Source organism: Bombina bombina, chromosome 1 (genome assembly GCF_027579735.1).
Source record: "Bombina bombina isolate aBomBom1 chromosome 1, aBomBom1.pri, whole genome shotgun sequence".
Lineage (NCBI taxonomy): Eukaryota > Metazoa > Chordata > Amphibia > Anura > Bombinatoridae > Bombina > Bombina bombina.
Genome location: NC_069499.1, coordinates 514,560,080 through 514,581,538, shown reverse-complemented (window position 1 = coordinate 514,581,538; position 21,459 = coordinate 514,560,080). Strand labels below are relative to the sequence as shown.

General features: G+C 41.6%; 1 protein-coding gene across 1 annotated transcript in view; it reads right to left on the bottom strand.

Moving 5' to 3' along the window:
• The window catches only part of ANKAR (ankyrin and armadillo repeat containing), a 510,409-nt gene that overhangs the window by 271,624 nt on the left and 217,326 nt on the right, over positions 1 to 21,459 (bottom strand). Inside the window, exon 15 of the mRNA XM_053698605.1 lies at positions 15,318 to 15,424. Coding sequence (XP_053554580.1) covers positions 15,318 to 15,424 — 107 coding nt within the window. The remainder of the gene's footprint in view (positions 1 to 15,317; positions 15,425 to 21,459) is intronic.

Genomic DNA, 21,459 nt, shown 5'->3' with positions numbered 1-21,459 from the left:
GGTGCTTACGGATGCGGCCAGCTTAAAAAACGTGCTTGTGCACGATATCCCCCATAGGAAACAATGGGGCAGTTTGAGCTGAAAAAAAACCTAACACCTGCAAAAAAGCAGCGTTCAGCTCCTAACGCAGTCCCATTGTTTCCTATGGGGAAACACTTCCTAAGTCTGCACCTAACACCCTAACATGAACCCCGAGTCTAAACACCCCTAACCTTACACTTATTAACCCCTAATCTGCCGCCCCCGCTATCGCTGACACCTGCATTTTATTTTTAACCCCTAATCTGCCGCTCCGTACACCGCCGCAACCTACGTTATCCCTATGTACCCCAATCTGCTGCCCCTAACACCGCCGACCCCTATATTATATTTATTAACCCCTAATCTGCCGCCCCCAACGTCGCCACTACCTTACCTACACTTATTAACCCCTAATCTGCCGACCGGACCTCACTGCTACTATAATAAAGTTATTAACCCCTAATCCTCCTCACTCCCGCCTCAAAAACCCTATAATAAATAGTATTAAACCCTAATCTGCCCTCCCTAACATCACCGACACCTAACTTCAAGTATTAACCCCTAATCTGCCGACCGGACCTTGCCGCTACTATAATAAATGTATTAACCCCTAAAGGTAAGTCTAACCCAACCCTAACACCCCCCTAAGTTAAATATAATTTTTATCTAACGAAATAAATTATTTCTTATTAAATAAATTATTCCTATTTAAAACTAAATACTTACCTGTAAAATAAACCCTAATATAGCTACAATATAACGAATAAATATATTGTAGCTATTTTAGGATTAATATTTATTTTACAGGCAACTTTGTATTTATTTTAACCAGGTACAATAGCTATTAAATAGTTAATAACTATTTAATAGCTACCTAGTTAAAATAATTACAAAATTACCTGTAAAATAAATCCTAACCTAAGTTACAATTAAACCTAACACTACACTATCAATAAATTAATTAAATACAAATACCTACAAATAAATACAATTAAATAAACTAACTAAAGTACAAAAAATAAAAAAAGAACTAAGTTACAAAAAAATAAAAAAATAATTTACAAACATTATAAAAATATTACAACAATTTTAAGTTAATTACACCTACTCTAAGCCCCTAATAAAATAACAAAGCCCCACAAAATAAAAAAATGCCCTACCCTATTCTAAAATAAAAATTGAAAAGCTCTTTTACCTTACCAGCCCTTAAAAGGGCCTTTTGCGGGGCATGCCCCAAAGAATTCTGCTCTTTTGCCTGTAAAAAAAAACATACAATACCACTCCCCCCAACATTACAACCCACATACCCCTAATCTAACCCAAACCCCCCTTAAATAAACACTAAGCCCCTGAAGATCTCCCTACCTTGTCTTCACCACGCCGGGTATCACCGATCCGTCCAGAAGAGGGTCCGAAGTCTTCATCCAATCCGGGCGATGTCTTCATCCAAGCCCAAGCGGGGGCTGAAGAGGTCTATCATCCGGCTGAAGTATTCTATCAAGCGGCATCTTCAATCTTCTTTCTTCCGGCTCCATCTTCATCCCGCCGATGCGGAACATCCATACTGGCCGACGACTTCCCGACGAATGACGGTTCCTTTAAGGGACGTCATCCAAGATGGCGTCCCTCAAATTCCGATTGGCTGATAGGATTGGATCAGCCAATCGGATTGAACTTGAATCTGATTGGCTGATTCCATCAGCCAATCAGAATTTTCCTACCTTAATTCCGATTGGCTGATAGAATCCTATCAGCCAATCGGAATTCGAGGGACGCCATCTTGGATGACGTCCCTTAAAGGAAGTCGTCGGCCAGGATGGATGTTCCGCGTCGGCGGGATGAAGATGGAGCCGGAAGAAAGAAGATTGAAGATGCCGCTTGATAGAAGACTTCAGCCGGATGATCGACCTCTTCAGCCCCCGCTTGGATCAAGACTTCAGCCGGATGATGGACCTCTTCAGCCCCCGCTTGGGCTTGGATGAAGACATCGCCCGGATTGGATGAAGACTTCGGACCCTCTTCTGGAAGGATCGGTGATACCCGGCGTAGTGAAGACAAGGTAGGGAGATCTTCAGGGGCTTAGTGCTAGGTTTATTTAAGGGGGGTTTGGGTTAGATTAGGGGTATGTGGGTGGTGGGTTGTAATGTTGGGGGGGGGGTATTGTATGTTTTTTTTTACAGGCAAAAGAGCAGAATTCTTTGGGGCATGCCCCGCAAAAGGCCCTTTTAAGGGCTGGTAAGGTAAAAGAGCTTTTCAATTTTTATTTTAGAATAGGGTAGGGCATTTTTTTATTTTGGGGGGCTTTGTTATTTCATTAGGGGGCTTAGAGTAGGTGTAATTAGCTTAAAATTGTTGTAATATTTTTATAATGTTTGTAAATTATTTTTTTATTTTTTGTAACAGTTCTTTTTTTATTTTTTGTACTTTAGTTAGTTTATTTAATTGTATTTATTTGTAGGTATTTGTATTTAATTAATTTATTGATAGTGTAGTGTTAGGTTTAATTGTAACTTAGGTTAGGATTTATTTTACAGGTAATTTTGTAATTATTTTAACTAGGTAGCTATTAAATAGTTATTAACTATTTAATAGCTATTGTACCTGGTTAAAATAAATACAAAGTTGCCTGTAAAATAAATATTAATCCTAAAATAGCTACAATGTAATTATTATTTATATTGTAGCTATATTAGGGTTTATTTTACAGGTAAGTATTTAGCTTTAAATAGGAATAATTTATTTAATAAGAAATAATTTATTTTGTTATATAAAAATTATACTTAATTTAGGGGGGTGTTAGGGTTAGACTTAGCTTTAGGGGTTAATACATTTATTAGAGTAGCGGCGAGGTTCGGTTGGCAGATTAGGGGTTAATACTTGAAGTTAGGTGTCGGTGATGTTAGGGAGGGCAGATTAGGGGTTAATACTATTTATTATAGGGTTTTTGAGGCGGGAGTGAAGCGGATTAGGGGTTAATAACTTTATTATAGTAGCGGTGAGGTCCGGTCGGCAGATTAGGGGTTAATAATTGTAGGTAGGTGGTGGCGGCGACGTTGGGGGCGGCAGATTAGGGGTTAATAAATATAATATAGGGGTCGGCGGTGTTAGGGGCAGCAGATTAGGGGTACATAGGGATAATGTAGGTTGCGGCGGTGTGCGGTCGGCAGATTAGGGGTTAAAAAAATGTATTGGCGGCGATGTGGGGGGGGCCTCGGTTTAGGGGTACATAGGTAGTTTATGGGTGTTAGTGTACTTTAGAGCACAGTAGTTAAGAGCTTTATGAACCGGCGTTAGCCCAGAAAGCTCTTAACTCCTGGCTTTTCTCTGCGGCTGGAGTTTTGTCGTTAGATTTCTAATGCTCACTACAGCCAAGACTCTAAATACCGGCGTTAGAAAGATCCTATTGAAAATATAGGATACGCAAATGGTGTAGGGGGATCTGCGGTATGGAAAAGTCGCGGCTGCAAAGTGAGCGTTAGACCCTTACCTACACGACTCTAAATACCAGCGGTAGCCCAAAACCAGCGTTAGGAGCCCCTAACGCTGGTTTTGACGGCTAACGCAGAACTCTAAATCTAGGTGATTGTTTGTGAACAGGTACTCAAAAACTGCTTTACCTGTGGCGTTCTCCACAGCATTGGCACAGACATCATGTACACAAGACACAGAGGCAAGTGATATTCTGGAAGTATCAGCCCGAATGGTCGAGACGGTGAAGGTAAGCCGTGCGGTTTAAAGGGACAGTCTAGGCTAAAATAAACTTTCATGATTCAGATAGAGCATGTAATTTTAAACAATTTTCCAATTTACTTTTATCACCAATTTTGCTTTGTTCTCTTGGTATTCTTAGTTGAAAGCTTAACCTAGGAGGTTCATATGCTAATTTCTTAGACCTTAAAGACCACCTCTTTTCAGAATGCATTTTAACAGTTTTTCACCACTAGAGGGTGTTAGTTCATGTGTTTCATATAGATAACACTGTGCTCGTGCACGTGAACTTATCTGGGAGCAGGCACTGATTGGATAAACTGCAAGTCTGTCAAAAGAACTGAAATAAAGGGGCAGTTTGCAGAGGCTTAGATACAAGATAATCACAGGGGTTAAAGTATATTAATATAACTGTGTTGGTTATGCAAAATTGGTAATAAAGGGATTTTCTATCTTTTAAAACAATAAAAATTCTGGTGTAGACTGTCCCTTTAAGTCTTGCACCCGGTAGAAGTTCCCTGAGGACTGTGTTTAGCAATTGGCCAGTTGGAAGTCTGTCATCAGCCCAGCAAAGATATATAGGAGACCGGACTTCAATATAACTGCCGGAGCATGTGCTAACACCTAAGTGCCCAGATTATATCAGTGTATTAGGAATGGTATCTGGTTGTTTCTTTACCGGAGCGTGTAATTTACACTAAGTGCCTGGAAATCATACTGGCCTATTATTTGGCCTTGAGAGTACATGCTAGCATGGAACAGTGAACTTTCTTTCCTTTTGTGAATACTGCATTGTTGTGAGGTGCAACATCAGCTTCACCTGTTGTCCGGTCTAATTTTGTATTTTATCTGTAAAGGCAGATCCGGAGTTCTTATCTCCCTTTCAATAAAACGTTTGGTTTATAAGTGATTTTCAGTGCAGCCGTGTCCTTCTTTGGCCCCACATATACCTTTGGGACCCTTCTCCAAGCCTTCCTGAAGAAAAGATAAAATTCTAGGGCCTAGATTTAGAGTTCGGCGGTAGCCGTCAAAACCAGCGTTAGAGGCTCCTAACGCTGGTTTTGGCCGCCCGCTGGTATTTGGAGTCAGTGATTAAAGGGTCTAACGCTCACTTTACAGCCGCGACTTTTCTATACCGCAGATCCCCCTACGCCATTTGCGTAGCCTATCTTTTCAATGGGATCTTTCTAACGCTGGTATTTAGAGTCGTTTCTGCAGTGAGCGTTAGAGCTCTAACGACAAGATTCCAGCCGCCTGAAAATAGCAGGACTTAAGAGCTTTCTGGCTAACGCCGGTTTATAAAGCTCTTAACTACTGTACCCTAAAGTACACTAACACCCATAAACTACCTATGTACCCCTAAACCGAGGTCCCCCCACATCGCCGCAACTCGATTAAAAATTTTAACCCCTAATCTTCCGACCGCCACCTACGTTATACTTATGTACCCCTAATCTGCTGCCCCTAACCCCGCCGACCCCTATATTACATTTATTAACCCCTAATCTGCCCCCCACAACATCGCCGCCAGCTACTTAAAATAATTAACCCCTAATCTTCCGACCGCAAAGCGCCGCCACCTACGTTATCCCTATGTACCCCTAATCTGCTACCCCTAACACCGCCGACCCCTATATTATATTTATTATCCCCTAATCTGCCCCCCTCAACGTCGCCGACACCTGCCTACACTTATTAACCCCTAATCTGCCGAGCGGACCGCACCGCTACTATAATAAAGTTATTAACCCCTAACCCGCCTCACTAACCCTATCATAAATAGTATTAACCCCTAATCTGCCCTCCCTAACATCGCCGACACCTAACTTCAATTATTAACCCCTAATCTTCCGATCGGAGCTCACCGCTATTCTAATAAATGTATTAACCCCTAAAGCTAAGTCTAACCCTAACACTAACACCCCCCTAACTTAAATATAATTTTAATCTAACGAAATAAATTAACTCTTATTAAATAAATTATTCCTATTTAAAGCTAAATACTTACCTGTAAAATAAATCCTAATATAGCTACAATATAAATTATAATTATATTATAGCTATTTTAGGATTAATATTTATTTTACAGGCAACTTGGTATTTATTTTAACTAGGTACAATAGCTATTAAATAGTTAAGAACTATTTAATAGTTACCTAGTTAAAATAATAACAAAATTACCTGTAAAATAAATCCTAACCTAAGATATCATTAAACCTAACACTACCCTATCAATAAAATAATTAAATAAACTACCTACAATTACCTACAATTAACCTAACACTACACTATCAATAAATTAAATAAACACAATTGCTACAAATAAATACAATTAAATAAACTAGCTAAAGTACAAAAAATAAAAAAGAACTAAGTTACAGAAAATAAAAAAATATTTACAAACATAAGAAAAATATTACAACAATTTTAAACTAATTACACCTACTCTAAGCCCCCTAATAAAATAACAAAGCCCCCCAAAATAATAAATTCCCTACCCTATTCTAAATTTAAAAAGTTACAAGCTCTTTTACCTTACCAGCCCTGAACAGGGCCCTTTGCGGGGCATGCCCCAAGAAGTTCAGCTCTTTTGCCTGTAAAAGAAAACATACAATACCCCCCCCCCCAACATTACAACCCACCACCCACATACCCCTAATCTAACCCAAACCCCCCTTAAATAAACCTAACACTAAGCCCCTGATGATCTTCCTACCTTGTCTTCACCATGCCAGGTTCACCGATCCGTCCTGGCTCCAAGATCTTCATCCAACCCAAGCGGGGGCTAGACATCCACTGAAGAAGTCCAGAAGAGGGTCCAAAGTCTTCCTCCTATCCGGCAAGAAGAGGACATCCGGACCGGCAAACATCTTCTCCAAGCGGCATCTTCGATCTTCTTCCATCCGGTGCGGAGCGGGTCCATCTTGAAGCAGGCGACGCGGATCCATCCTCTTCTTCCGATGTCTCCCGACGAATGACGGTTCCTTTAAGGGACGTCATCCAAGATGGCGTCCCTCGAATTCCGATTGGCTGATAGGATTCTATCAGCCAATCGGAATTAAGGTAGGAATTTTCTGATTGGCTGATGGAATCAGCCAATCAGAATCTAGTTCAATCCGATTGGCCGATCCAATCAGCCAATCAGATTGAGCTCGCATTCTATTGGCTGATCGGAACAGCCAATAGAATGCAAGCTCAATCTGATTGGCTGATTGGATCAGCCAATCGGATTGAACTTGATTCTGATTGGCTGATTCCATCAGCCAATCAGAAAATTCCTACCTTAATTCCGATTGGCTGATAGAATCCTATCAGCCAATCGGAATTCGAGGGACGCCATCTTGGATGACGTCCCTTAAAGGAACCGTCATTCGTCGGGAGACATCGGAAGAAGAGGATGGATCCGCGTCGCCTGCTTCAAGATGGACCCGCTCCGCACCGGATGGAAGAAGATCGAAGATGCCGCTTGGAGAAGATGTTTGCCGGTCCGGATGTCCTCTTCTTGCCGGATAGGAGGAAGACTTTGGACCCTCTTCTGGACTTCTTCAGTGGATGTCTAGCCCCCGCTTGGGTTGGATGAAGATCTTGGAGCCAGGACGGATCGGTGAACCTGGCATGGTGAAGACAAGGTAGGAAGATCATCAGGGGCTTAGTGTTAGGTTTATTTAAGGGGGGTTTGGGTTAGATTAGGGGTATGTGGGTGGTGGGTTGTAATGTTGGGGGGGGGGTATTGTATGTTTTCTTTTACAGGCAAAAGAGCTGAACTTCTTGGGGCATGCCCCGCAAAGGGCCCTGTTCAGGGCTGGTAAGGTAAAAGAGCTTGTAACTTTTTAAATTTAGAATAGGGTAGGGAATTTATTATTTTGGGGGGCTTTGTTATTTTATTAGGGGGCTTAGAGTAGGTGTAATTAGTTTAAAATTGTTGTAATATTTTTCTTATGTTTGTAAATATTTTTTTATTTTCTGTAACTTAGTTCTTTTTTATTTTTTGTACTTTAGCTAGTTTATTTAATTGTATTTATTTGTAGCAATTGTGTTTATTTAATTTATTGATAGTGTAGTGTTAGGTTAATTGTAGGTAATTGTAGGTAGTTTATTTAATTATTTTATTGATAGGGTAGTGTTAGGTTTAATGATATCTTAGGTTAGGATTTATTTTACAGGTAATTTTGTTATTATTTTAACTAGGTAACTATTAAATAGTTCTTAACTATTTAATAGCTATTGTACCTAGTTAAAATAAATACCAAGTTGCCTGTAAAATAAATATTAATCCTAAAATAGCTATAATATAATTATAATTTATATTGTAGCTATATTAGGATTTATTTTACAGGTAAGTATTTAGCTTTAAATAGGATTAATTTATTTAATAAGAGTTAATTTATTTCGTTAGATTAAAATTATATTTAAGTTAGGGGGGTGTTAGTGTTAGGGTTAGACTTAGCTTTAGGGGTTAGTACATTTATTAGAATAGCGGTGAGCTCCGATCGGAAGATTAGGGGTTAATAATTGAAGGTAGGTGTCGGCGATGTTAGGGAGGGCAGATTAGGGGTTAATACTATTTATGATAGGGTTAGTGAGACGGATTAGGGGTTAATAACTTTATTATAGTAGCGCTCAGGTCCGCTCGGCAGATTAGGGGTTAATAAGTGTAGGCAGGTGTCGGCGACGTTGTGGGGGGCAGATTAGGGGTTAATAAATATAACATAGGGGTCGGCGATGTTAGGGCAGCAGATTAGGGGTACATAGGGATAACGTAGGTTGCGGCGGTTTACGGAGCGGAAGATTAGGGGTTAAAACTGTAATGCAGGGGTCAGCGATAGCGGGGGCGGAAGATTAGGGGTTAATAAGTGTAAGGTTAGGGGTGTTTAGACTTGGGGTTCATGTTAGGGTGTTAGGTGCAGACGTAGGAAGTGTTTCCCCATAGGAAACAATGGGGCTGCGTTAGGAGCTGAACGCTGCTTTTTTGCAGGTGTTAGGTTTTTTTTCAGCTCAAACAGTCCCATTGTTTCCTATGGGAGAATCGTGCACGAGCACGTTTTTGAGGCTGGCCGCGTCCGTAAGCAACTCTGGTATCGAGAGTTGCATTTGTGGTAAAAATGCCCTACGCTCCTTTTTTGGAGCCTAACGCAGCATTTGTTTTAACTCTCGATACCAGAGTTAAATTTATGGTGCGGCCAGAAAAAAGCCCGCGGAGCGTTAACAGCCCTTTTACCGCCGAACTCTAAATCTAGGCCTAGGAATTCTAATTCTACTCCAAGAGTAGCCCTTGGATTCACACCAATAAAGATATTTACGCCATATCTTATGGTAAATCTTTCTAGTAACAGGCTTACGAAACTAAATCATGGTCTCAATGACCGACTCAGAAAAACCACGCTTAGACAGAATTAAGCATTCAATCTCCAAGCAGTCAGCTTCAGAGAAACAAGATTTGGATGAAGGAAGCGACCCTAAATCAGGAGGTCCTTCCTCAGAGGTAGTCTTCAAGGTGGGAGAGATGACATCTCCACTAGGTCTGCAAACCAGATCCTGCGAGGCCACGCAGGGGTTATTAGAATCACCAACACCCTCTCCTGTTTGATACAAGCAATGACTTGTGGAAGGAGAGCAAACAGAAGAAATAGGTATGCCAATCTGAAAACCCAAGGAACCGCCAGAGCATCAGAATGGCCTGCGGATCTCTTGACCTTGAACCGTACCTTGGAAGCTTGGCGTTCTAACAGGACGCCAATAGATCTAACTCCGGCACCCTCCATTTGAGGACTAAGCTGGAAAACACCTCTGGATGGAGTTCCCACTCATGTGGATGGCAGATAGACAGCAATTGTGGGTCTCTGACCACTGAAGAATCCGAGTAACCTCCTTCATGGCTAAGGAACTCCGAGTTCCTCCCTGGTGATTGATGTAAGCCAGAGAGGTTATATTGTCTGACTGGAACCTGATAAACTGGGCTGAGGACAACTGAGGCCAAACCACTAGAGCATTGTAAATTGCCCTCAACTCCAAGATGTTGATGGAAAGAGCAGACTTCTCCTGAGTCCAAAGGCCCTGAGCTTTTTTTTTTTTTTTTAATTAATTTTTATTGAGGAGTAGTAAGTGACATACATGTTATTGACATAGAAACAGTAATAAAGTCAATGCATAGAAATTAAGGAAAACATACATTTCTTTGACTACAATCCTCCTTTTCTCCCCTATACAGATGATTTGGGCCACTCTTGGGTCCTTATTTTCATATAAACAAACAGTGAGAGTAGGGGTAATATGATTTAAAAAACAAAACAAAAACATAAACATAATATTATAACGGCTTCTTGCACCAACAAATTTTCATACAAGAGGGAGAGACAAAACAACATTTGCTGTGGATGTTAAATTATGAATATAGCGTAGTGCTAATGTGTAACAGAGTGGATAATGAGTTATATGGAGCACGAATATATCATGAATCAGCTTGTGATGGGATTACTAGGCTTAGGATGGGGATAGTGTACAGGTTAGTCAGCGGGCGGTCAAAGTGTGAACTATTAGGCTTAGAGACTATGGGCATGTGCACAATCATGTAACATGGAGTCTCTCCCCCCGCAGCCCCGGCCCCAAGCCACGAGAGACGGTCCCACACACTGCTGGGCGCACACGTCCCATGAGTTTTACAGCAGTGATAAAGTCTGCACTGTTGGTAACTTGGGCTGCATAATGACTGGCCCTACTGGCTCCAGAACATATGGTTTAAGAGTACCGCACCAACCGATAGCCCGGCATGCTTATTTTGACTATAGCGCAGTTATAATGACATAGAGAACTACATAAATTACATACATTAGTGCAACAAGGTAAATAAACTAAGTGAGGAAATTAACGTTACGTGAATTAACTACATTACTGAGACAGTTCATGCCCAATCCTTAGGAGCGTTGTGCGTGTACAGAGATAGAAATATAATAAAATAACAAATAAAATAGACAATTGCACAAGCCTCTTGAAATGTAGCCAATCTATAATACTTATAAGTCAGCCTAGTAGACAATGCTCTTAATGCTAAGATACCTTAAGAGTATGGCTTTAAGAATAGTTCATGCCACGCAAATGCATGGGAGTCCAGCTTTGAGTTAACTATAGCACATTTGCCCAGTGGGTGTAAAAAGTTGATTTTAAAGGGTGCGTTCCATCCAGAGAGGGTATCTGCATGCTACCCTATCCCTAATCTAGATATACAACCATCATTGAGCACATAGGGATAAGTCTCATCTGTCATGGTGGAGCATAGACGACAATGTGGCTTGTATGATGGAATAAATGTAGAGGATCGCCCCACCATCCTCCATTGAGCCGCCAGTGCACTGCAAGTCAGAAAGTTCTCCTTTCCTCGTTGATACGGCTCCTTCTGAGCTGAATCCAGTTTCTTCCCCGCCGTGGGCTTCAGCATCTTGCCTTCCGCAAACCGTGGGGCCGATTCTCCAGATGAAAGTCCTCTCTGAAGGGTAATCTGTTTGGCATATCTTTTAAGCTGAGGGCCGCTTGCTTTCTTTGTGCGGTGTGTCATGGTGGGTCTCTGTGCTGTTTGCGGACCGCTCCGTATCTGATGGTTCTTTGAATGGAGCCCGGGTGTAGTGCCCTCGGAGTGCACCACTTCTGTTGGTTTAGTCGAATTTGGAAACATCCTTTGTATCAGGTAGTCATAGGGAGCTTTGGCCATCAGCTTTTGCATTAGGTATTCAAACCTTTCTAGGCAAAGATCAGGGTGTTGTATGAAGTACTCTCCCGCCATGTCCGCCATTTTAGGTGTCAACTGGAAGCGTAGTCGCTAGTACTATGACTGTGAATTTTTCTCCTTTATGGATGCAGAAGCCTTGCTGTATATTCAGAAAGTCAGTAAGGCAGGCAGTTGCCGCCAGCACTGTTTACCCGGTGGAGCCGGGGGGTCGTTACCTATTAGTAGGCCGCCGCCTTAGGTCTTGGTCTGTCGAACTGTAGCCCTGATGTAATTAAAACAGGAATCAAGATTTGTGATATAGCCACTATTACTTCTGTGACTATTATGTGCTAAATTATTAACTTGATTTGACTGTTAGATGCTCTTTAATCGGCGGATTAGTGAGGTATCTTTCAGAGCACTCAGTGAATGCGTCCTATCTGGTACGCTGCTCGGACACGCCCCCCAAAGGCCCTGAGCTTTTAACGAGTTTCAGATTGCTCCCCAGCCCAGCAGGCGGGCGTCCGTTGTCACGATCACCCAGGAAGGTCTCCGAAAGCATGTGCCCTGAGACAGATATGCCTGAGAAATCCACCACGAGAGAGAATCCCTTGACGACTGATCTAACTCTATTCTCAGAGAAGATGGCGCCTGAACCAATATGTCATCCAGGTAGGGTGCCACAGCAATTCCATGAGAACGCATCACTGCCAAAAGAGCCCCCAAAACCTTTGAAAAATTTGTAGGAGCTGTGGCTAGACCAAATGGAAGAGCCATGAACTGGAAATGTTTGTCCAGAAAGGCAAATCTCAGAAATCTATGATGGTCCCTGTGAATAGGAACATAAAGATATGCATCCTTTAGGTCTATGGTTGTCATGAACTGACCCTCTTGTACTAAAGAAAGAATGGAGCGTATAGTCTCCATCTTGATGGATGGAACTTTGAGAAACTTGTTTAGACACTTCAAGTCTAGAATGGGACAGAAATTTCTCTCTTTTTTGGGAACCACAAATAGGTTGGAGTAGAACTCGAGACCCTGTTTCTGCACTGGAACTATCACTTCCAGGGAGGAAAGATGTTGTATACATTTCAAGAACGCCTCCCTCTTTATCTGGTCTGTAGATAAACTTGAGAGAAGGAATCTGCCTCTGGGAAGAAAAGGATACTACGTTCACAGCCCAGGGATCTGGGACATCTCGTATCCAGGCTTGAGAAAACTGAGAAAGTCTGCCCCCCACCTGATCCGATCCTAGATTGGGGGCAAACCCTTCATGCTGATTTGGAATTATCTGCGGGTTTCTTTGATTGTTTCCCCTTGTTCCAAGACTGATTGGGTTTCCAAAAAGACTTGGATTGTTCCTGCTTGGAAGAAGAAGGGGAAGGCTTTCCTCTGAAGTTACGAAAGGAACGAAAATTACTCTGACGTCCTTTAGGCCTATTCTTCATATCTTGAGGTAGAAAAGACCCTTTTCCACCCATAATATCAGAGATAATTTCTGCCAAACCGGGTCCAAACAAGATTTTGCCCATGTAAGGAATCGCCAGAAGCTTGACTTTAGAGGAAACGTACGCAGACCAGAATTTGAACCATAACGCCCTGCGGGCTAGGACAGCGAAACTAGAAGTTTTAGCTCCTAGTCTAACAACCTGTAAAATGGCATCTGCAAATAAAGGAATTGGCCAATTTAAGAGCTTTAATACTATCATGAATTTCATCCAAGGAAGTCTACTAAGAGAATCAGACAAGGCGTCAAACCAATAAGATGCCACACTAGTAATACAAACAGCAGGTTGCCATTGGAGACCTTGATGAACATAAATCTTTTTCAAATAAGCCTCCAGCTTCTTGTCCATCGAATCCTTAAAAGAGCAACAATCCTTAATAGGAATAGCGGTTCTCTTAGCCAGAGTGGAAATGGCCCCTTCAACTTTGGGTACAGTATACCAAGGGTCTAATGGAGTCCTCGACAGGAAACATTTTCTTAAAAATGGGAGAATCTCCCTAGCACGGTCCGGCACAGGAAAAACCTCCGAAGTGGAAGGTTCATCAAAGAAACTATTGAGTTTACTAGATTTCTTAGGAGTGACAATGACAGGGGTATCAGAGTCATCTAAAGTAGCTAAAAGCTCCTTTAACAATACACAAAGGTGTTCAAGCTTAAATCTGAAGGATACCACCTCTGTCTCAGAAGAAGGAATTATACTGTCCGAATCCGAGATTTCACCCTCAGAAAGTCCCGATGTATCTTCCTCATCAGACTTATGAGAAAGGGCAACTTGGGAAGCAGAACTGAGGACAGGCACCTTACTTTCTGAATTTCTAGATTTCCTCTTGTGTTTTCCCTGTAATCTGGGAATGGCAGCTAATGCCGCAGATACCGCTAAAGATACCTGGGCAGCAATTTCTGCTTTTAAATACACTCCACTAGGAGTTATAGAGGAACCACAGGGCACTGTGTGTGACACCATTGAGGATTGGGATGTAGCAGGAGAAAGCTGAGGTATTATTTTAACAGCATCATCCTGAGAGACATTAAGCTCAAAAATTCTACCTTTATTTTGCAAGGTTTTCTTGACACATGAAGAACAAAATTGCATAGGAGCTGCAATTTGTGCATCTAAACATAATGTTCCATATCAGACATATTGTGAAACAGTAAATAAACTTGTACACATAAGTTTCAAAGATTTTAATATTTAAATAAAATAAGCTGAGGAAAAAATACACTTAAAATTTTATCCCAAATTAGGATCGATCCAAAGCTAAAATTATGTGAGAAAAGTTAAGAAAAAACATTTAATAAACATCAAATAAACTTACCCCTCAGGCAACCCCACACCTCAATTACTGAGGTGCCTTACTGCTACCAATTAAGACCTGATCACCCAGAAATGGAGAAAAACAACTTTTTCCTCAGAAACGTTATGAAGTAAAGCCGGTCCTGTGACCGCAACTGCTGAGCTCAAATTACTGTTGCGACACAGAGAGGCACTAAAAATAGCTTCCTGGTACACTGAGTACCAGAAATAACCGTTTTTTTAAAACCGGACAGTTTAAAATGTTGCATCATTTTATTTTAAAGCAAAGGAGAAATGAATAAGCTGCTAAAATAGAAAATTCAGCCTTACTTTTAGTTTAAACTTGAATTGTTTTATCAAGTAAATATGTGTCAGAAAATAGAGCCTAATAAAAACATTTTACCCTTTTGCTTTAAAAGAGTTTAAATGTTAGTCTCACACATGCTACAGTGCCTGCTTCATGCCCCAGTGTAACCCATACAGCATGATTATCTATGTCCCAATAAAAAAACAGTGTCTTTTAATTTGTTAAGTGCACGGTCTCCCCAACTGGAAGAAAAAACACTTACCTGCTCCGCTGTCCGGCATGTAGAAAGTTACAAGGTATGAGAAGACACAGTTCCTCACTGAGACCTTTGAAAAAAGAAAGAACAGAGTAGCCAACTCTGGCTCTCTAAACTGGGGGTTGTGGGTAGGGAAGTGATACTTCGCAGATTAACTGTGGTGCTCTTTGCCAGGAGTGATATTCCCAACAGTAATTACTCACCATATATTAGGAAAGAAAAAGTTACTTCCAGCTCTCCACTTGTAATATCACCCTAAATTCATTTTACAAGCATAGTATTGAGGTTGTTCCCCACCTCTTGCTACTCCTGGGTGCTGACATGTTGAAGTTTACCTTTTATTGCATTTCAGTGCTGATGTGTTTGAACATGTGCAGTAATTTCCCTTCAGATTCCTGCAGTGATACCTAAATTCCAACATGGCGGCACCCATGATTAGAGGGAGGTGCATGGAATCTATTTAGTGTTTAATCTCCCTTTACCATACATAGACACCACATTTCAAATTCTTAATGTTTTTCTCACCTTTATTTTAAGGGAGCTATGAGTTTTCAGAAGTAGCATGAGAGCTGGAAGCGCCTCCTCCTCCACAATTTTGTTTTGAGCCACAGGATTATTTGTATGAGCAATCCCTGTGAAAAAAATGAACAAAACATTAATTTTATTTTATTTCACAGTTTTTACATAATTTTATGTCCCGCAAAGTAAACATATAACTATTTAAAAATTATGTTCCACAATTTCATAAGAGTCAAATAATCTAAACTATATCATTCAGTTCTGGGTTGCAAAAAACATAATTTATGCTTACCTGATAAATTTATTTCTCTTGTAGTGTATCCAGTCCACGGATCATCCATTACTTATGGGATATTAACTCCTCCCCAACAGGAAGTGCAAGAGGATTCACCCAGCAGAGCTGCTATATAGCTCCTCCCCTAACTGCCATTACCAGTCATTCGACCGAAAACATGCAGAGAAAGGAAAACCATAGGGTACAGTGGTGACTGTAGTTTAATGGAAAAAATTACCTGCCTTAAAGTGACAGGGGCGGGCCGTGGACTGGATACACTACAAGAGAAATAAATTTATCAGGTAAGCATAAATTATGTTTTCTCTTGTTAAGTGTATCCAGTCCACGGATCATCCATTACTTATGGGATACCAATACCAAAGCTAAAGTACACGGATGACGGGAGGGACAGGCAGGCTCTTTATACGGAAGGAACCACTGCCTGAAGAACCTTTCTCCCAAAAACAGCCTCCGAAGAAGCAAAAGTGTCAAATTTGTAAAATTTGGAAAAAGTATGAAGAGAAGACCAAGTTGCAGCCTTGCAAATCTGTTCAACAGAAGCCTCATTCTTAAAGGCCCAAGTGGAAGCCACAGCTCTAGTAGAATGTGCTGTAATTCTTTCAGGAGGCTGCTGTCCAGCAGTCTCATAGGCTAACCGTATTATGCTACGAAGCCAAAAGGAGAGAGAGGTAGCCGAAGCTTTTTGACCTCTCCTCTGACCAGAATAAACGACAAACAGGGAAGACGTTTGTCGAAAATCCTTAGTTGTCTGTAGATAAAAATTTCAGGGCACGGACTACATCTAGATTGTGTAGCAGACGTTCCTTTTTCGAAGAAGGATTAGGACACAAAGATGTAACCACAATCTCTTGATTGATATTCCTGTTAGTGACCACCTTAGGTAGGAACCCAGGTTTAGTACGCAGAACTACCTTGTCTGAATGAAAAATCAGATAAGGAGAATCACAATGTAAGGCAGATAACTCAGAGACTCTTCGAGCCGAGGAAATCGCCATTAAAAACAGAACTTTCCAAGATAACAACTTGATATCAATGGAATGAAGGGGTTCAAACGGAACCCCCTGTAAAACATTAAGAACTAAGTTCAAACTCCATGGTGGAGCAACAGTTTTAAACACAGGCTTGATCCTAGCTAAAGCCTGACAAAAAGCTTGAACGTCCGGAACTTCTGACAGACGTTTGTGTAAAAGAATGGACAGAGCTGAAATCTGTCCCTTTAAGGAACTAGCGGATAAAACCCTTTTCTAAACCTTCTTGTAGAAAAGACAATATCCTCTGAATCCTAACCTTACTCCATGAGTAACTCTTGGATTCGCACCAATATAAGTATTTGCGCCATATCTTATGGTAAATCTTTCTGGTAACAGGCTTCCTAGCCTGTATTAAGGTATCAATAACTGACTCAGAAAAACCACGTTTTGATAAAATCAAGCGTTCAATTTCCAAGCAGTCAGCTTCAGAGAAATTAGATTTTGATGTTTGAAGGGACCCTGGATCAGAAGGTCCTGTTTCAGAGGTAGCGACCAAGGTGGACAGGATGACATGTCCACTAGATCTGCATACCAAGTCCTGCGTGGCCATACAGGCGTTATTAGAATCACTGATGCTCTCTCCTGTTTGATTCTGGCAATCAATCGAGGAAGCATCGGGAAGGGTGGAAACACATAAGCCATCCCGAAGGTCCAAGGTGCTGTCAAAGCATCTATCAGAACCGCTCCCGGATCCCTGGATCTGGACCCGGTAACGAGGAAGCTTGGCGTTCTGTCGAGACGCCATGAGATCTATCTCTGGTTTGCCCCAACGTCGAAGTATTTGGGCAAAGACCTCCGGATGAAGTTCCCACTCCCCCGGATGAAAAGTCTGACGACTTAAGAAATCCGCCTCCAGTTCTCCACTCCCGGGATGTGGATTGCTGACAGGTGGCAAGAGTGAGACTCTGCCCAGCGAATTATCTCTGATACTTCCATCATTGCTAGGGAGCTTCTTGTCCCTCCCTGATGGTTGATGTAAGCTACAGTCGTGATGTTGTCCGACTGAAACCTGATGAACCCCCGAGTTGTTAACTGGGGCCAAGCCAGAAGGGCATTGAGAACTGCTCTCAATTCCAGAATGTTTATTGGTAGGAGACTCTCCTCCTGATTCCATTGTCCCTGAGCCTTCAGAGAATTCCAGACAGCGCCCCAACCTAGTAGGCTGGCGTCTGTTGTTACAATTGTCCAGTCCGGCCTGCTGAATGGCATCCCCCTGGACAGATGTGGCCGAAAAAGCCACCATAGAAGAGAATTTCTGGTCTCTTGATCCAGATTCAGAGTAGGGGACAAGTCTGAGTAATCCCCATTCCACTGACTTAGCATGCACAATTGCAGCGGTCTGAGATGTAGACGTGCAAAGGGTACTATGTCCATTGCTGCTACCATTAAGCCGATCACCTCCATGCATTGAGCTACTGACGGGTGTTGAATGGAATGAAGGACACGGCATGCATTTTGAAGCTTTGTTAACCTGTCTTCTGTCAGGTAAATCTTCATTTCTACAGAATCTATAAGAGTCCCCAAGAAGGGAACTCTTGTGAGTGGAAAGAGAGAACTCTTCTTTTCGTTCACCTTCCATCCATGCGACCTTAGAAATGCCAGTACTAACTCTGTATGAGACTTGGCAGTTTGAAAGCTTGAAGCTTGTATCAGAATGTCGTCTAGGTACGGAGCTACCGCAATTCCTCGCGGTCTTAGTACCGCCAGAAGAGCACACAGAACCTTTGTGAAGATTCTCGGAGCCGTAGCCAATCCGAATGGAAGAGCTACCAACTGGTAATGCCTGTCTAGAAAGGCAAACCTTAGATACCGGTAATGATCTTTGTGAATCGGTATGTGAAGGTAAGCATCCTTTAAATCCACTGTGGTCATGTACTAACCCTTTTGGATCATGGGTAAAATTGTCCGAATAGTTTCCATTTTGAACGATGGAACTCTTAGGAATTTGTTTAGGATCTTTAAATCCAAGATTGGCCTGAAAGTTCCCTCTTTTTTTGGGAACCACAAACAGATTTGAGTAAAACCCTTGTCCTGGTTCCGACCGCGGAACCGGATGGATCACTCCCATTAATAAAAGATCTTGTACGCAGCGTAGAAACGCCTCTTTCTTTATTTGGTTTGTTGACAACCTTGACAGATGAAATCTCCCCTCTTGGGGGAGAGAATTTGAAGTCTAGAAGGTATCCCTGAGATATGATCTCTAACGCCCAGGGATCCTGGACATCTCTTGCCCAAGCTGGGCGAAGAGAGAAAGTCTGCCCCCCACTAGATCCGTTCCCGGATCGGGGGCCCTCGATTCATGCTGTCTTAGGGGCAGCAGCAGGTTTCCTGGCCTGCTTGCCCTCTGTTCCAGGACTGGTTAGGTCTCCAGCCTTGTCTGTAGCGAGCAACAGCTCCTTCCTGTTTTGGTGCAGAGGAAGTTGATGCTGCTCCTGCTTTGAAATTACGAAAGAAACGAAAATTAGACTGTCTAGCCTTAGGTTTGGCTCTGTCTTGAGGCAGGGCATGGCCTTTACCTCCTGTAATGTCAGCGATAATTTCTTTCAACCCGGGCCCGAATAAGGTCTGCCCTTTGAAAGGTATATTAAGCAATTTAGATTTAGAAGTAAAGTCAGCTGACCAGGATTTTAGCCACAGTGCTCTGCGTGCCTGAATGGCGAATCCGGAATTCTTAGCCGTAAGTTTAGTTAAATGTACTACGGGCATCTGAAATAAATGAGTTAGCTAACTTAAGGGCTTTAAGCTTGTGTGTAATCTCATCTAATGGAGCTGATTCAAGTGTCTCTTCCAGAGACTCAAACCAAAAATGCTGCTGCAGCCGTGACAGGCGCAATGCATGCAAGAGGTTGCAATATAAAACCTTGTTGAACAAACATTTTCTTAAGGTAACCCTCTAACTTTTTATCCATTGGATCTGAAAAGGCACAGCTATCCTCCACCGGGATAGTGGTACGCTTAGCTAAAGTAGAAACTGCTCCCTCCACCTTAGGGACCGTTTGCCATAAGTCCCGTGTGGTGGCGTCTATTGGAAACATCTTTCTAAATATCGGAGGGGGTGAGAACGGCACACCGGGTCTATCCCACTCCTTAGTAACAATTTCAGTAAGTCTCTTAGGTATAGGAAAAACGTCAGTACTCGCCGGTACTACGCAAAATATTTATCCAACCTACACATTTTCTCTGGTATTGCAACTGTGTTACAATCATTCAGAGCCGCTAACACCTCCCCTAGTAATACACGGAGGTTTTCCAGCTTAAATTTAAAATTTGAAATATCTGAATCCAGTTTGTTTGGATCAGAACCGTCACCCGCAGAATGAAGCTCTCCGTCCTCATGTTCTGCAAATTGTGACGCAGTGTCTGACATGGCCCTAATATTATCAGCGCACTCTGTTCTCACCCCAGAGTGATCACGCTTACCTCTTAGTTCTGGTAATTTAGCCAAAACTTCAGTCATAACAGTAGCCATATCCTGTAATGTGATTTGTAATGGCCGCCCAGATGTACTCGGCGCTACAATATCACGCACCTCCCGAGCGGGAGATGCAGGTACTGACACGTGAGGCGAGTTAGTCGGCATAACTCTCCCCTCGTTGTTTGGTGAAATATGTTCAATTTGTACAGATTGACTTTTATTTAAAGTAGCATCAATACAGTTAGTACATAAATTTCTATTGGGCTCCACTTTGGCTTTAGCACATATAGCACAGATATCTTCCTCTGAATCAGACATGTTTAACACACTAGCAAATAAACTAGCAACTTGGAAATACTTTTCAAGTAATTTACTATAATATGAAAACGTACTGTGCCTATAAGAAGCACAGAAAAAGTTATGACAGTTGAAAATTAATAAACTGAAAAGTTATAGCATCAAATCTTTGTAAAAAAACACAATTTTAGCAAAGGATTGCTCCCATTAGCAAAGGATAACTAACCCTGATAGCAGAAAAAAAAAAAAAAAAAAAAAACAGAAATAAACGTTTTTTTTTTTTTTTATCACAGTCAACTACAATCTCACAGCTCTGCTGTGAGTGATTACCTCCCTCAAAACAAGTTTTGAAGACCCCTGAGTTCTGTAGAGATGAACCGGATCATGCAGGGAAGACAATAAACTTCTGACTGAATTTTTTTGATGCGTAGCAAAAGCACCAAAAAAGGTCCCTCCCCCTCACACATAACAGTGAGAGAGATCAGTAAACTGTCATAAATTAAATAAAACGACTGCCAAGTGGAAAAAAATAGTGCCCAAAACATTTTTTCACCCAGTACCTCAGAAAATTAAACGATTTTACATGCCAGCAAAAAACGTTTAACATTAATAAATTGAGTGTTATTAAAAAGCCTGTTGCTAGTCCCTGCAAATTAGGCTAAAGTTTTATGCATACAGTATAATTCCAGTGAAGTGCCATTCCCCAGAATACTGAAGTGTAAAATATACATACATGACAGCCTGATACCAGTTGCTGCTACTGCATTTAAGGCTGAGTTTACATTATATCGGTATGGCAGAATTTTCTCATCAATTCCATTGTCAGAAAATAATAAGCTGCTACATACCTCTTTGCAGATTAATCTGCCCGCTGTCCCCTGATCTGAAGTTTACCTCTCCTCAGATGGCCGAGAAACAGCAATATGATCTTAACTACTCCGGCTAAAAATCATAGAAAAACTCAGGTAGATTCTTCTTCAAATTCTACCAGAGAAGGAATAACACACTCCGGTGCTATTATAAAATAACAAACTTTTGATTGAAGGTATGAAACTAAGTATAATCACCACAGTCCTCTCACACATCCTATCTATTCGTTGGGTGCAAGAG